This window comes from Haliotis cracherodii, unplaced genomic scaffold (assembly GCF_022045235.1).
Source record: "Haliotis cracherodii isolate W230 unplaced genomic scaffold, xgHalCrac1.p SCAF_23, whole genome shotgun sequence".
Lineage (NCBI taxonomy): Eukaryota > Metazoa > Mollusca > Gastropoda > Lepetellida > Haliotidae > Haliotis > Haliotis cracherodii.
In genome coordinates this window covers 381768-399159 of record NW_027266279.1, presented here as the reverse complement: position 1 = coordinate 399159, position 17392 = coordinate 381768, and the positions used below count along the sequence as shown (strand labels likewise).

Sequence of the window (17392 nt, the reverse complement as noted above, 5' to 3'; positions counted from 1 at the left end):
TTTTGGGGAGATAACTCTCAACATCCGGTTGCTTCAATATTCGATCTGCCATGTAAGCAAGCTGTCGCTACGTGTCAGCTGGGATTTTGTGTACATCTTTTGTAAAGTTATCAACGCACAAGATGACCGTCCTTTCAGCGAAGAAAGGTTTCCTTTACAGTATGCATGCATCAATATTATTCACACTAACCATTCCGACAAAGCTGAGACTGATTGCATGCAACGCAAACTTAGACTAACTACAATACCATGCTTAGAACATGGAGATCAGGCCTGGCCCAATCGTTGCAGAGAATGCATTGCTATTTAGTTTGTAGAAAACATTTCTGATTTTGCTGAATAAAAGGTAGATGCTGAACATGCTAAGTAACGGTAAAAACGTTGGACGTAAATTTTCTTAGACTTGGCCTGACTCCAGAGATGAAATATGGGCCCTATTGTAGGCCTAAAGGTGAAAGCAAAATGTCACAGACCCCTGATGTAGGCGACAAACGTGACCGGGTCCAACCTTCAACACAAGTCCCAGCCAGTGTCTGTGAGCCATGGGTCTTTCCTTGTAGGGGGGGGGCGATGTAACTAGTAGATCTATACCAGTATATTGGAATATGACCGTCAGCATTACATATATCTCAATACAACCCATGTGTATCAATATTTTTCAATACAGTCACAGAAGAATTAATATATAATTATAAAAATTATATCTACTTTCTTGAGACATCTGGATGGACTGGGTTCCTATCTAAACCACATAAATACAAGGGCTGGGAAGTTGAAATGTAATACCCGGGTACCTGACCCCCTTTTATCCCACCCTACCCGGATACCTGCTTTAGGTCTCAAATTGGCTTCAAAATGTCTAATTGAGAATTGTTTTACGGTGCCCTGGCAGAAACAACTTAGATACACGCATAAAAGAATTTCATCATGCATACACTGAAGTTGTAGAAGCTTTTCTTTATTAAACACATAAAAGTCGGAAGGAATGCATGCCCAGTCAGAAAGAAATGCGACTATTTTGCGACTATTTGTGTAACCATGGAGTTTATTGTCATTAAACAATATATCACATGACTAATCACCACAGCAATTTAAATTTACTGATATTGCTCATTTGTATCAGGTGCCTGTGCAACATGTTTGTCTATGTGGCATCGGGGGCGTTTGGGTAGCCTAGTGGTTAAAGCATTCGCTGGTCACACTGAAGAACCGGGTTCGATTCGCGACATGGGTACAATGGGTGAAGAAGCCCATTGATATTGCTGGCATATTGCTAAAAGTGGTGTAAAATGAAAGTCACTCACTCACTATGTGGCATCAGAATTTGTAGCATTTGTATTACCCTATTGGAAGAAAGTCTAAACATTACTTTAATTTTGCATGGATCACACTGAAAAAAACCATACACATAACCTCAGAGTTCGAAATTTTGACCATATGATTGACCAGATAAGTTGTACTGTACCTTGTAATGAAAAGAATTAAAGAACTTGAAAAACTATGATTGTGAAAGGTTTGAAAATATACCCCTTCCCAGTCAGACCAAGAGAGGTGTGATTCCACTTTTGTGATGCATGAGAAACAAGCTAGCTTGCATTTCAGTATCTTGTATGTTAAATAGCTTTCAGAAAGGCTGTTTTCTTGATATTATGTTTGAAATAATATTTTGAAACTTCATCTAAATGATTCAGATTGGATGCAGCTATTTGTGACAAAGTATTCACTCATTTCAGAAGCATGAGTCTTTGTTTAATTGAAAGGGCAATTATAATGATATTCATATTTTGTGTATGGAAATAGTATAAGAGTGTCTCTTTGATAGCACGATCAGTTCAGCAGTGACAGTCCTAACTATTGTAGCTTATGTTAGAATGTGCAGTTACAAAGTCATGTTTTTCCCTTGTTTCCAGTTGGAGGTATCCTGCTTGTGGTGTGGTTGAGTATTTTCTGCTATATCTGGTTCCCGGATATTATTCCAGATTTCCTCCATCTTCGAACTAAAGGATCCTTAGCCAGTAGGTAGAACTGTTTAACTATGTAAATGAATAACTTTGTGTCACACGGTTGACTGTGTACATGGTTTAATATTTTTACAGTGATTTTACCAAAGACTTATATTTGAAATATATTGTGCACAGGGACAGTATCCATTGCTGTAATTTGATTATCTGCCTCAGGTTATGCACTTGACTTTGACCAATCACATCCCTCTCGTAGATTATGACAAAAAAGCGACATTAGAAACCAATGATATTGCATGTTGCAACTAGGAAACTACTCCTGGTGAGGCTACTGTAACACTGATGTTCAGAGCTTTCTAATGATACCAAACATTGCACAAATCTTCTCACATCTTGTCATACAAGCAGTGTGTAAAATACCTGACAGTCCAAGACAGTTCATTTTGCTGACCAAAAGTCAGTTTTGAAAAGTTGCACACCCAATGGTCGAGTGTTAAAAGTTACTAAGTTGACAATCCACCAGTTTATTGACATTTTCTGAGATCTAGCATTCAACAGTCCTATTTGTAAATTTTCTGAGATCTAACATTCAACAGTCCTATTTGTATGTTTTCTGAGATCTAGCATTCAACAGTCCTATTTGTAAATTTTCTGAGATCTAACATTCAACAGTCCTATTTGTAAATTTTCTGAGATCTAGCATTCAACAGTCCTATTTGTAAATTTTCTGAGATCTAGCATTCAACAGTCCTATTTGTATGTTTACCCTTTTGTTACTTTGGTTTGTTAGCTCAAAATTTGGCCTGGCAACATTTTATCTGGTCTGGTAACTTTGCAATTTTGCCCTTCCGGTTGTCTGGCTGAGATTGTGGGGAAGTTTATACACTGATACAAAGCTTCGAAAATGGAAGTTATTCCCAGTATTTTCTCATGTTACTGAGTGGAAAGCCACTATAATGAAATAGATACTGGTTCAGTCACTTCATCGATAAGACCTACATATGATATGCATGTGCGTTAAAACTCATATTTGTGTGTATTAAAACACAGAACACTGTAATATTGTAAAAATGTTTGTGCTAAAAAAGCCCAAATTTGTCATGCAGAATAACTCTTTTCAGTAGATTTTCCAACAATATATGAACATATATCACTAGGTGAACTTCTTATTAGATGTGATTGCTTGGTCAAGGTGGCTGGTGTTTCACTGATAACGAGACCAATCAAGAGTATCCAAGAGCCTTTGATGCTTAGTTTTTACACTTTGGCATTGATCATGTTGAATACCATGTTAAAATATCTCCTAATTTAAAATACAAAGAATCTGATATAAAAATTTGAATGTTAAAAAAATGGTGACACCGGAACTTAATTTTGAATCTTTCAGCACTCGATCTGGGCAATGGCATACCTAAGGGACACAACTCTACACAACAAACTCTGCCCTAGACGTCTTGAATAGACAATTTTCTTTACAGTTTAAATCCCTTTTATTGAAGCCGGGGGCATGGGTGGCCCAGTAGCCTAAGGTGCCGCACTTCACTGTGCAGAGTTGCATCCCTTGGGCACACTAGAAACCTATGATTAGGGGTACGAATCACGGTTTTGTCGTGATAATGTTTCTAGGTTTGTCAGCACCAGACCCATGTTCATGGGTTTCACCAAAGTGCTAAGTGTCTGAGACAACTGGAACACTGTTCAAAGCAACGTTAAACCCAACTCACTCACTCATTCATTATTGAGCTCTATTTGTTTGTAGAGAAACTTCATGGAGGAGCCGGATCTATTGAGGACACAGCCAAGGACAAACTGTCCAGCAGCATCAACATCAACCCCTCTTCCCCCGATGTTGTCCATGTGTGCATCACTACGTCCAAGAACACTGTGGGTGGTGCCATCGCCCTCATCAACAGCATCATCTCCAACACCAACAGCCCCGTCATGTTCCACATCGTGTCTGACTTGGACAGTATGGACCAGATCAGGTATGTACAGGAAATAATATTCACACTGTCTGGAGAGTATTCTTGAGAATAGAATTATTATGATAGCCCTATATATTATACTATACAATCATGCATTTTCGACATCCGGTTTGTAAACTGCCATACAGGATTTGCAAAGCATGTGTACAGCCAAATCGGCAACAACAGATATTTTCCAAATCTTTACATGTCAAATTAAATCAAGGTGCTCACATGATTTGACCCACTTCACAAGTAAAACCTGTGTCTTCACAATATAGATTTTGACTAGCGATTAGATGGTTTTGACAGAGTGCTGCCGTTTTGTTTGATGCAAATGCAAGTGATATGAGAGGTGGAATTTGATTGGTCAATAGAAGGGACATAGAAGGGACATAACTCAAAATAGTCACTGGTGGCGATTGAGTCCAGAAATTCCAGCTTTGTTCGGTACGGGTGGAAACTGGTCTTTTACAGTTAATTAACTCCCTTGCCTCCAGAAGATGAGATTTATGTTGAATTAAAAAAGTACACCTGTTTATCCCACCAGCATATAATGTGGGAGGGTTATTGTGATCTTCTTGTCTGTCTGTCCCTATTTCGTTTCCGGAGCATAACTTGAAAACCCTGGAAGGTCCAAACTTGGTACATGTATTAATCAGGGGTTGAAGTGGTGCCCCTTGCTATTGTCGGGCTGGGGGGATTTGTCATTTTCTGATGACTGTTGATTCTTGTGTTTTTACATTGTTGACATGATCTCATGAAACTACAAGGTCTCTGGACCTGAAACTTTGTACGAATGATCCCAGTTATTGTGTCTCTAAAACATGCTCACAAAATTTCAGTCAATGTAAACACATGGTCGCCATTGTGTCTATGTTATTCCGGTGAGAGCCTTGTGGTTCTATTTATGTATTTTCAATTTATAGATTGTGTTTCAAAATTTGCAGCTGAAACTTTTGGCTATGGCTGTCACGTCCAAAATTATTTTACTTTTATCCAAGCAAATCAGAAAGCACTGTATGTTTCTCTCTAACGTGCAAATCTATTTTCAATCTGATTTCAGTATCTGGATTAAGGATACCAAACTCAAGTCTATAAACTATGAGCTGAAGGGTTTTCCTGTGGAGATGGTGGCAGGGAAGGTTAAAGTGAGAGGCGGCCGCCAAGAACTTGCAAGTCCAGTATGTAGTTGTCTCCCTTTGTGGTAGTTAAAGTTCTAGATTTCTGAGCATGCTGTGGAAGGTAGGGGGCACAGTTGGCCCAGTCGTCTAAGGCTTCGTAAGGCGCCATGATTCACTGTACAGAGTTGCGTCCCAGTTAACTGTTAGTGCGGATCTTGGTTCGACCTGATCATGTTAGCACCATACCCATGCTCATGGCTTTCACTGAAGTGGTAACACCTAAGACCTGTATCACCTCAGGCTTTTCTCCTACATGAGAGCTGACACGCCATGAAGTAACTGGAATATTGTTCAAAGCAGCCTTAAACCAAACCCACTCAGTCATTGGGCTCTAATATGGTAGAGTAGGAGTGCACTTTAGGAACTGTGTTAGCAGCATGGTATCTCAGTGGGCGAGAACACACACACACACACACACACACACACACACACACACACACACACACACACACACACACACACACACACACACAGACACACACACACACACACACACACACACACACACACACACACACACACACACACACACACAGAGTTACGGTTAACAGTCCTACAGTTTGATGAAAGAAGCTGTTGTCTTAAGAAAATGCATAGCAGAGGTGTATCTGGATTTATGATAAACCAAATGTTTTCAGGAAATGGAAACGCCATTTAATATGGACAAGAATATTTCCTGAGGATGTCACTTTAGTTACAGAAATATGACCTTGTTCCTTGTGTCCTCTCAGATGAACTATGCCAGATACTACCTCCCGCAGCTCTTTCCTAAGCTGAGGTCCAGAGTGATCTTCATTGATGATGACTGCATCGTACAAGGTAGGATATCAATAAAAAATGGTAGAATTTGGTCCATTAGCAGCAAAGAGACTTTTCTCAGCCTAAATACAACCTGTACAGAACTGTGTTGTTGACTTGGACTATGGTGTCTGAGGCCGGTGTTAAGAAAATGTGACCAAACGGGATCAAGGAATGGGCTCTGACTGTTTTCCTTCCATCCGACCATCCATCCAACTTCAGTGGGCACGTGTTTTTTTAAACAGCTATGGATCGATGACTTTTTGCATTCATCTTGTAGGCCACACTATTATGATTTTATGTTTTGCAGATTTATTACAGCTTTTTCACACGTCAGTCAAAATCCAATGAAAAATAAATGTCAATCATGTATTTATTGGTATGAAAGTCATTCGGCCATGGAGTTAACACTGCAGGTGGCCCAATGATGACTTTTGTATTGTATATGAGGGTCTATATTTCGAGCAGGACACATAATTGAAATAAATATTTTTATGTTTAATATATAATTTTAGACCCTTTTCAGTCTTGGTGTTGGGACCATGAAACAAAAATACCAAATATGTGGCCTAAGGAATAATGTTGTTCAAGTTAAAACCTTACAGCCCTTGTTTGATGTTTTTAAACATGGTGAACAGTACAGTCACTTCCTTGGAAACCAGTATAGAGGACATTTTTATTACATCCTACAGGGATAAATTACTTATCAAGTTAAAAAGCGCCATCAAGAAATAAATCATTAACAGAGTCTTTGTGTTTGATCTGATGAGGATAAGATTTGTTTCAAGAGCACTTCTATAAACGTGTTTCATGTGTCTTTATAACACTGTGTATTCCTCAGGCAAGTGCTGCACTAGAGTCTTTGATGTCCTGCTATGTTTGGAGTGCATATCCTTTGCTTTCTTAAGGCAACAAGTTAATGTGAATATGAATTTTCCTGGTGCCACACCTTTCGTAATTTCTCAAGGATGTTTGATGTTGTAGGACTGGTGCCCATTATTTTCATCAAACACATTTTCAGAGAAAGCTAGTGTTATGATGGTTATTTATGTACCATTGTATGCATGCAAAGTGAGGATATGGGTGAATTGTTTAACAAGGAATAACAAGCAATATGATTAAATCACACACTGAAGCTCAGTCTCCATCCTCTCACCAAGGTGACATCTCCGAGCTGTACAACATGAAGATACACCCAGATCACCTGGCTGCTTTCTCCTCCGACTGTGTTGGAGTGGGCAAACATCTCTCTCACATGGAGGTAAGACTCGAGCATTGTCAGAAGTATATATGCCAAACATTTTACAAATTGTCACCTTACTTAGAATTGCATAACACAATTCCTCTCTTCCACAGAACAATTATGCCAACTATATCGACTTCAAACACAAGGCAGTTGTCAACATGGGTATCAAGCCAACAGAGTGTGCCTTTAACACTGGTGTGTTTGTTTCTGACCTGTCCCAGTGGAGGAAGTTTAACATCACCAAACAGCTGGAGGCGTGGCTGGAGCTTAATGTCAAGTAAGGGCTTTTGTTGACTGTACAGAGACAGGACTGCCTCCATGGCCGGAGAGCTTAAGGTCATGGGTTCAATCCCCATCTGCATCATACCAAAATATGTTAAAAGATGGTACTTGTTGTTTCCCTGGCTGGCACTCAGCATTAAGGGGCTAAAACGAGGACTGGTCAGCTCGGAGTCAGGATACTGTGTCTGACGGGTATTCATGTTAAACTGTGTCATGGTATCTCAGTGGGCTAACACTATTAACTCAGCATTACTCCGAACTAGTACAAACAGCCACACAAGTGCACGCACGTAGCTGTAGAAGTGCAATAATCTTGAATGTGACGTTAAACCCCAGTTCACCTCACCACCACACAAGGGCATTAAGGTTATACAGTTTCATCTCACATTACAAAGTGGCTAATCTTCTAATTGAGTAACGGAGCCAAAAGGGTGTTGCTAACTTTGTCATTTGCTACACTAGTACTTTCACATTGAATTACTACACAGCTATGAGGGGAAATTACAACACAAAGAGTTGTTGATTAGGAAGGAGGGCTAATAACAAAGAGTGTTGGCGAGGAAGATTTATTGTCATTTACGTGATGAGTTGATCAGTTGCTTTAAACTTACATCTATCATCAGAGTGTGTGAATAACAATTTCCTGTGTCATTAAATGATCAGTTTGTTTATATCATGGCTTAGGAGACCACTGACACATTTGTCACGACACAGTTTGAAATGATGAGCAATAATGAATGACACAGTTTTGATTCTTTTCGAACTAAATTTTTATAGACATCTTCAACAGGCTGCCATGGTTACTGATATGCAGCAGACACAGCTGGTCATCAGCTCACCAGACACTGCATGGTCAGACAGCACACCAGACACAGCTGGTCATCAGCTCACCAGATACTGCATGGTCAGACAGCACACCAGACACAGCTGGTCATCAGCTCACCAGACACTGCATGGTCAGACAGCTCACCAGACACTGCATGGTCAGACAGCTCACCAGACACTGCATGGTCAGACAGCTCACCAGACACTGCATGGTCAGACAGCTCACCAGACACTGCATGGTCAGACAGCTCACCAGACACTGCATGGTCAGACAGCTCACCAGAAACAGCTGGTCATCAGCTCACCAGACACTGCATGGTCAGACAGCACACCAGACACAGCTGGTCATCAGCTCACCAGACACTGCATGGTCAGACAGCTCACCAGACACTGCATGGTCAGACAGCTCACCAGACACTGCATGGTCAGACAGCTCACCAGACACTGCATGGTCAGACAGCTCACCAGACACTGCATGGTCAGACAGCTCAGTAGACACTGCATGGTCAGACAGCTCACCAGAAACAGCTGGTCATCAGCTCACCAGACACTTGGTCAGACAGCTCACCAGACACTGCATGGTCAGACAGCTCACCAGACACTGCATGGTCAGACAGCTCACCAGACACTGCATGGTCAGACAGCTCACCACACACTGTATGGTCAGACAGCTCACCAGACACTGCATGGTCAGACAGCTCACCAGACACTGCATGGTCAGACAGCTCACCAGACACTGCATGGTCAGACAGCTCACTAGACACTGCATGGTCAGACAGCTTACCAGAAACAGCTGGTCATCAGCTCACCAGACACTTGGACAGACAGCTCACCAGACACTGCATGGTCAGACAGCTCACCAGACACTGCATGGTCAGACAGCTCACCAGACACTGCATGGTCAGACAGCTCACCAGACACTGCATGGTCAGACAGCTCACCACACACTGTATGGTCAGACAGCTCACCAGACACTGCATGGTTAGACAGAAGTTAGAACTTGCCCAAGCTGTTGGGAATAGAGAGCAGTTGTGATTTTTATCAAACATATGTCTCTAATGCATTGTGCATGTAAACGTTCATCAGTTGCTGGACAGTATTAGTGCTGACTGAACAGCCTCCTCAAGGATGAATGCATTGCTATGTTTCCTTGTTGTCATGGTTACAGGGAGGAGGTGTATGGTAATGAGAAGGGTGGAGGAGGATCGCAGCCTCCAATGATGTTGGTCTTCCACAAGCTGTACTCTAACATCAACCCCATGTGGAATGTCCGACACCTTGGTAAGTTCCTCATGGTCTTCTCCTGGTAGCCAAATCAATATGGCAGCAACACCAAATCAAAATACAATCAGTTAATGTTGCATCAGTGAGGGTGATAAGTAAGTGAGTTCATGTTTAACACGAGGCCATGGGTAGCGAGTTGTCTAAGGTGTGCAGAGTTGCGCCCCTTTGCCATGCCAGACACTCATGCTCCCATGCTGTGATTTAACTTGAATACTGTTCAAAGCGGCACTTACTCACTCATGCTTAACATTGCATCAAGAGTGCTTTCATTGTCAAAGCATGGATTTCTTATGTCTTGAAATCCGGTTGCAAAGGGTGGGAACTGATGTCTGTATCAAAATAATATAAATGATGAAATAGATCATGGGCTCCGACATCTGCAAGTTTGTCACAGTTTGCAGTCAACAGTTAACATGATGGTGTTTCGGTTCAGTTCTTAGAATGAGTTCTTGATAAGATTGTAAGATAGTGTCTTGATAAGCTGATAAGATGATGTCTTGCATCAGTTGACATTATGATGTCTTGGTACAGTTCATAAGATGTCACACCGTGATATAACTGGAATACTGTAAAAAGCGTCGATAAACCCAACTCACTCACTCACTCCTAAGATGTCACTCACTCACTCCTAAGATGTCACTCAACAACTGATAAGATGCCATGCTTAAATGTCTACACATGAATGTCTCGATGCAGCTGTTACAATAACCTCTCCTTCAATCTTACGAGAAGAACTTGCATGTAGGATAAGATGGTAATGTGACTGCTAACCTTCTAGCCCTTCACAGGCAGTTTGTGTTGTATACTCCCCAGGGAGTTGAGAAGGAAAATCAAGTGCACATTGATCCATTGACCAGGGGGGGCAAGGGTGGCCCAGTCGTCTAAGGCGCCACGATTCGCTGTGCAGAGTTGCGTCCCTTGGGCACGCCAGAAACCTATGATTGTGGGTTCGAATCCCGGTTCGCCCCGATTATGTTTCTAGGTTTGTCAGCACCATACCCGTGCTCGTGGGTTTCACCGAAGTGGTAAACGTCTGAGACCTGCATCACTTCGGACTTTCCTCCCACATTAAGCTGGCACGCCGTGATATAACTGGAATACTGTTAAAAGCGGCGTTAAACCCAACTCACTCACTCACTCACTCCATTGACCAGGGTAAAAATGTAACTTTTAGAATGCTTCAGGGTGTGGATTTGGTGTGTTATAAATACATGTATGCACATCATCATCATCATCATCATCATCATCATCATCATGCATGTGGATGTTCCAGGTTTGACTCCCGGGTCCAGCTACACCACCCACTTCCTGCAGGGGGGCAAGCTGCTACACTGGAGCGGCCGCTACAAGCCTTGGGGACGCAGTGCTCAACACTCAGAACTGTGGGAAAAATACTATATACCTGACCCTACTGGTCACTTCCAACTGATCAGGAGGGACTAACAGACACTACTGCCATGATGGCAGGACTTCAACGATACTGTTACCGTGTAACCAGAATTAGATGGCATTGATGCATACTTGGGGCTTGTCATGAAGAAAGCTGTTCTCAGGTTGAGCTTACTGCCCATCTTAGTTTGGTTAGACTGTAATAAGGCTCTTGGTAAAATTGAGGCTTTAAGGGGTACTAGAAGTAACTTATTTTTCATCTAGGATATCTTGTAAGCAGTTTGTTGATAATGAGCAATATTGTAAAGTACTAGGTCATGTTTTTTTTCTTGTATATAATTTTACTACAAAAATTGCTTGGAGTGTATATGTCACTTAGAATTTGAAAATATGATAAAAAGAATCAAAATAGTCAAAGGTAAATAATGACTTTTTGAATCAGTCATGAGTAAGCACTCAAAACTATGTTGTCATGTCATCAATATTCAGATGTATGTGAGACATGTGAGAGAAGTATCTGTTGGGTATGATATTTGTGTTTAATGTTCGCTATGAACTTGATTTGAATATCAATTTAGTTTTTTTGCATTCGTATCCTAAGTGTTCCTAGTTGTAGTGATTAATTATGTTAATATTGTGACATGAAGTTTGATGTTACCGTATTCGACGTGATAAGCGCCCAGGGCGCTCTCAAAATTAGAATAGGGGGCTCTTAGTAGAATATTTTTTTGAGTTGAACGATAAAATTTGTGGTTTATGCTGACAGCCTGAAATGTTTATATATGACAGATATATTTTTCCATAATTTAATTGCCCATAATTAAGGGTGCATAAAACACTCAATCAATCCGAATGGGTGCTAATTGGGATTGTTTACTTGCCAATATATTAGCAAATATCGCTGTGGGCGCTTATTAAAGCGGGGCGCTTATTACATCGAATATGGTATATTTTGAAATGCATAATGACCTTGATAGGCACTGATGAGGATGAGGATCTCTGTACAGTATATTTGTACTTCACTGAATGTTTCAGTGTTAAACATGATGGGTACATGGTGCTTGGGACACAGACAAGGAACAGCAAATCCTCTCTAAATCAGACCCTCCGTACACTGTACCTCTCTCTACTCCACATGATATTCCATGCTATTCAAACAAGATTCGGTGATTCAGACTACCACCATGAATGTGAGCATGCCTAGTCACATGGAGAACCATTCCAAAGGTCCTAACTGTATTGTTTTGTCATGTAATACTCAAGCAAATCTAGCAATCATCTACAGTTTAGAAAGCTACATTTAGAAAGCTACAGTTATGAAAGCAACAGTTTAAAATTCTACAGTTTAAAGCTACAGTTCAGAATGACTATGACAAGCAATAATTAATGTCCATGTTGGAAACTATACGTGAAAGTCAAGGGGTCTTTGTCATTACCCTAATGTTAAAAGTTGATATTTAAGGAATCCTTCAACTCAAATACTATGGGGGGCGGTTGGGTAGCCTAGTGGTTAAAGCATTCGCTCGTCACGCCGAAGACCCGGGTTCGATTCCCGACATGGGTACAATGTGTGAAGCCCATTTCTGGTGTCCCCCGCCGTGATATTGCTGGAATATTGCTAAAAGCGGCATAAAACCAAACTCACTCACTCACTCACTCTCTTACTCAAATACAATGGGAGCAAACCCCAAGGACCCAGGACTGCACTTCATCTCTGAACACTGTTCAACACAGAACGTGCACAAGGATATGAAAGACATTTACGAAAAATTCCTTTTTATATAATTACCCATTTTATGCCATGTTTGTAAATCCTTCCCATGATCAAAATGCTTTTTGCTACTTTTTGTGTGTCCCTAGTTTGTTGATAGAGACAGGAAATAGTATGTATGTACTGAGGGAAGGAAGGAAACACCTCTTCATTGCAGTGTTCTTTTCTCATTCCCAGATGTTCAGCCTCAGTGCAATACAAAGCTTGTTCCCTTATTTGTTTCACTCAGTATATATACCATAAAGGTGTAACATGTTTGGCAGTTGATGTTTCCAGGGGTGTTGTCTAGGTATATTTAACCTTTGGAAAGGTTAACAGGCAACATGGGTCTTCTATGATTATAAAATTTGCAAAATGCTTTATGAGTGAAATAAGATTGAATTTAACATTGATCAAAAAATTATTTATAGAATGATAATTCTTGTCTCGTGTTATTTAATTTCACAGTGTCATTTGTTACATATCTGATGATACACTTTGAAAATGTTTATTCAGATTTTTGTGATATTTGGCAAATAGGCCACGAAAATGAAATTAAGTTTTGTAAGTTAGGCATGAGGTTGTCAAACTTAACAATGCCAGCATGTAGTTTGAATCTCATTCAGTGTGTTTTGAGATGTACTTCCAAAATCATTTTCTTATGATGTATTTAGAGTTGAAGCTAATCATGTGCTTTCGGTGTGTTTCAGTACAAGACATAACTGAAGCTGTGCATGTTGGTGCCAGCATTATGTTTCTCTATGATGAATACAGCACTAATACTGGACAGCAATAGTCACATGATATCTGAAACAGTTGGCTTGTCTGTGTCAATGACCAACTCATAAACCAATGCTTGGCTTTATGATGCATCCCGGGTTAGAGACTAAACAGCATTAATGAAATTTTGTGTCGGAAATTGTTCCATATCGGTGATCTGTGTTCAAGTGCTAGTCAGAAAACCAATGCTAGAATTAGTGAAATCCGTCCACATTAACGTTGTACATTCACACTTGCCATACAGTCAGTGTGGGAGCTTCTTACTTTGAACTACCCATCAACATGGCTCAGACAGCCGCCCAGTGACCAACACGCGAACCATGTTATTTCTAAGATATATTCTGGAGGCAAAAGTCATTTAATTTGTTGGTAAATATTGTGTTGAGAAATCTGTTTGAGAATTTTAGAAATTTGCTTTCACAAGTAACTTTCTTTTGCCCTATTATAACAATAGCATCTCACTGTTGACATGATTTGTGTATTGTGTTGGTCAGTGTTTTCGCTCATTGAAAAACAAGAAGTATGTATCGTTTTTTGTCCAAGCTATATCTAGTGCTTTTTTGTTTTATGTAGGCATAAACAGATGGTGAAGAATTTTGTAATTCTGTTATACTAAAACCTTGAAAACAGGATATTTTGTGTTCACAATAAATATGAATTTGGTCAGAAACAGGTGAGCTGCAGTAACAATCTTTTTATTTATGATGTATGCATTATGTTAATATGGAACTAGTCTGTGTATTATATATATAAGCACTTTGTGACTTGGAGTACTTGTTAGTCTTGAAATCAATTTGATCAATAGAGGCAGAAAAAACATCCCTTTCTGATCTACAAAATCATCAAATTTGATTTAAAGATTTTTTAAGATTTGGTATGTATTCTGGTTGAGTGATTGATAATACCGACCTACAGATTGAGGGATCAGCATTAATTAGTTTTAAAATATATTTACATTCAGTATTGTTGGTTGACAAGTTATGAAATGATTAGCAGGTGTCATTAGGCCAGTAGATTCAGGTTTTGTTTCAGGTACATGAACTTGACAGGTATCAATCAAGTCATAGCTACTTAAGAAGTGAAAATGTGTTGGGATGAAAATATCAGGATTAATAGTGAAATAATGGGGTGTTAATCTGGTTGCTTGGTTACTAAAAACACAAGGCTTCCTGTCAACATCTTCCGAGGCAAGGGAGTTAACTTACTATAAATATCCAAAGTGCATCAAATCACTTGAGCGCCATGATTAAAAACATGAAAAGATTTGGAAAAAATCTGTCGACGCCCAGTTGATGGTACACATGCTTGCAAATATGCCGTCAGCCGAAATCTGCACGTTGAAATCCATGTTGTTTACGAACCAGATGTTGATTTCGTTCCGCGATTTTGATTGGACTATGCATAGACAGGGGTGAGAATCTTCCGTGGATCTGCGATTTCAACGAATTTTAGTGACCACAAATTTGTTAAAATTTGATGGCTTCCACCTGAACATCCCCAAGTTTCAGCTGAGGAAAATATCCATCCTCATCCCCGCATAGACTCGTTAGTCCAGCCACAATAAAACTGGAATTCCAGCCAAGTTCGGCAAGGGTGGAAACTGGACTTTTATAGTGACTTTTATAGAGTTAACTCCCTTGCCTTGGGAAGATGTCTGTCAAGGGCTTTCAGTGTACCGGTAGTGTGGTACCATTGTCACAGCGTGAAGGAGTCATACAGATTTATTTTCATTTTATCAGATATCATGTTGAAAGGTAAATTTGGGGCTTGCAACTTGTTGCTTTGATTGTTCAGTGTTGGTTTTCAGTGTAATCTACTCTTGTATAATGTTTCAGGAGAAAGACACATTCAGTGCTACCATTATCTGTAAATACAATCATGATACATCATTATTTTAAATACTGCGGTATATGTCTTCTGTTGTATTCATTTATATGACAATGATAGCTCTTGCATCTACAATGTATGGTGTTTCCCGAATTATATATTTGCACTCAACAGCATTTGAATTTGTGCTACAAACGAAAAATTAGAAAAATCTGTTGGAGGGTTTTACCAGGATAGAAGTGAGGTCTGGGAATGATGCTGTTGGAGCTTTCCCCCCACATATCGCTGGCACATACACATTATAGGATGGCTGACATTCAAACCCAAAGTCACTCACTTTCCTGTATAATATAATATTTCCAGAAATATAGTTTAGTGTGTCTTTTCCACATTATCTGTTTGAACAAGGGGACTATTGATAATTATAATTAATTGATAATACTGAAAATGTCCATGTTTCCTTGAATCAATATGAATACTCACTGTCAATGGATATTTGAATCTCACATTGAACAAATAAATTCTGATCCAATAGTTATATTTTTTTATAACTGTCATAATCAATCAAATGGGCAATTATGTCAAACCATAGTGTCATTTGGAGGGATTTCTTTGTGATTTGAATTGTTATCTATGCTTTTTGAAAGGATGTCCTGGTCTTTTGAAATTGGTTTCAGAAACCTTGGAACTTGATTGTATTTTGATATTGAAAAAGTAGATTATTTGTTTTAAACATAACTATAAATGAATAAATTCAACTCAAAAAGAATATTTTAGAATTAAAGATATGTCTTAGACAATGGTTTTTGTTCTAGGAATGCTTAAAGAGGAACTCTGCTATGTGAACATGGGGTGTTTTGGACTTGTCATTACAGGAACAAGTAATCACAAGACCAGGAAATACCAAAACCAAGTTAGAAGGCCAAGTGGTGTTTGAAAAACTTGAATTCTGGTCATTCCAGATTGCTTGAGCCGAGTTCCTCTGTCAATGTTTGGGTGGATATTTCATTTTCAGCCATGTTTCTCTTCAGATGACACTGTGGCAGGTAGGAAATGGTGCTTTGCTGGAGAAACTCTTCATCCAACATTTATTTTTTGTCAGTATTGTAATGTTGTATGTCAGGCATGTAACACTAACATGTTGCAATAAATCATGTTGTAATGCAGCTCTTTATGATTTGTCATTTTAAAGTCATGTCCGTGGGCAGCCTCTGTGGTCAGGGTTCAAACCCTTATTGCATCATACCATAAGATGTTAATTGGTGCTACTTCTTGTTACCCTGCCTGCACTCACCTCAGTTGTGACAATGGCTGATCAAAGTTGTCAGTCCTTCTGTGAATATGATCATATGAAACGTATATAATTGTTGTTAATGGTAGCGCACCATATCCATGCTCATGGGTTTCACCAAGTGGTAAACATCTGAGACCTGCATCACTTTGGGCTTTCACACTGAGATATAACTGCAATACCGACCACCTCTGTGGCCTAGTGGTAGAGCATCCTGCCAGAGAGCGGGAGGTCAGGGGTTCGATCCTCGGCTGCATCATACCAAAAGATGTTAAAAAAGATTGTACTTGTTGTTACCCTGTCTGACGCTCGGCACCACACCACACCATACCACATCACACCACACCACAAACCACACCACACCATACACACCTCACCTAACCACACACCACACCACAAACCACACCACACACACACGTCACTATATAAGTGGAACAATCTTGAATGCCACATTAAACCCCGTTTCACCTCACCTCACTGTTGATGGTGGCCCACTTGTCTCAGGCTCTGCTTTTCACTGTGTAGAGTTGCATCCCTTGGCATGCCAGGAACCAATGATAACAGGTTTGAATCAAAGATTTGTCTTGATCATGTTTCCAGGCTTGTGGGTTCCATCAAAGTGATACCTGCATTGCTTTAGGCTGTCATCAGAAATGTAAGAAAGAAGCTTGAAATGTCAATACTGGAGTCAGTCTGTTCTGGTGACTGTGCTATCCTACCACAATGGTGTGGACCTCATTCTGTCAATAGTGGCAGTTGAGTAGCCTGGTGGAAAAAGCCACCCTATGGCTTGAATATTGTTCAGCTTGGA

The 17392-nt window shown here is 40.0% G+C and overlaps 1 protein-coding gene across 2 annotated transcripts; it reads left to right on the top strand.

Annotated features, from left to right (window-relative positions):
• The first annotated feature begins 51 nt into the window (after positions 1-51).
• LOC139471640 (glycosyltransferase 8 domain-containing protein 1-like) lies at positions 52-16456 on the top strand. Of its 2 annotated transcripts, none has more exons than XM_071254043.1 (9): positions 52-147; positions 1911-2015; positions 3721-3946; positions 4992-5109; positions 5841-5928; positions 7068-7168; positions 7264-7430; positions 9429-9541; positions 10818-16456. In XM_071254043.1, the coding sequence occupies exons 1-9, from the start codon at positions 123-125 to the stop codon at positions 10985-10987; spliced, it is 1113 nt and encodes a 370-aa protein (XP_071110144.1). In that variant the 5' UTR covers positions 52-122; the 3' UTR covers positions 10988-16456. The 2 variants fall into 2 exon arrangements, with proteins under 2 accessions (XP_071110144.1, XP_071110143.1); XM_071254042.1 differs by having other exon boundaries at positions 52-159.
• The last annotated feature ends 936 nt before the right edge of the window (positions 16457-17392 follow it).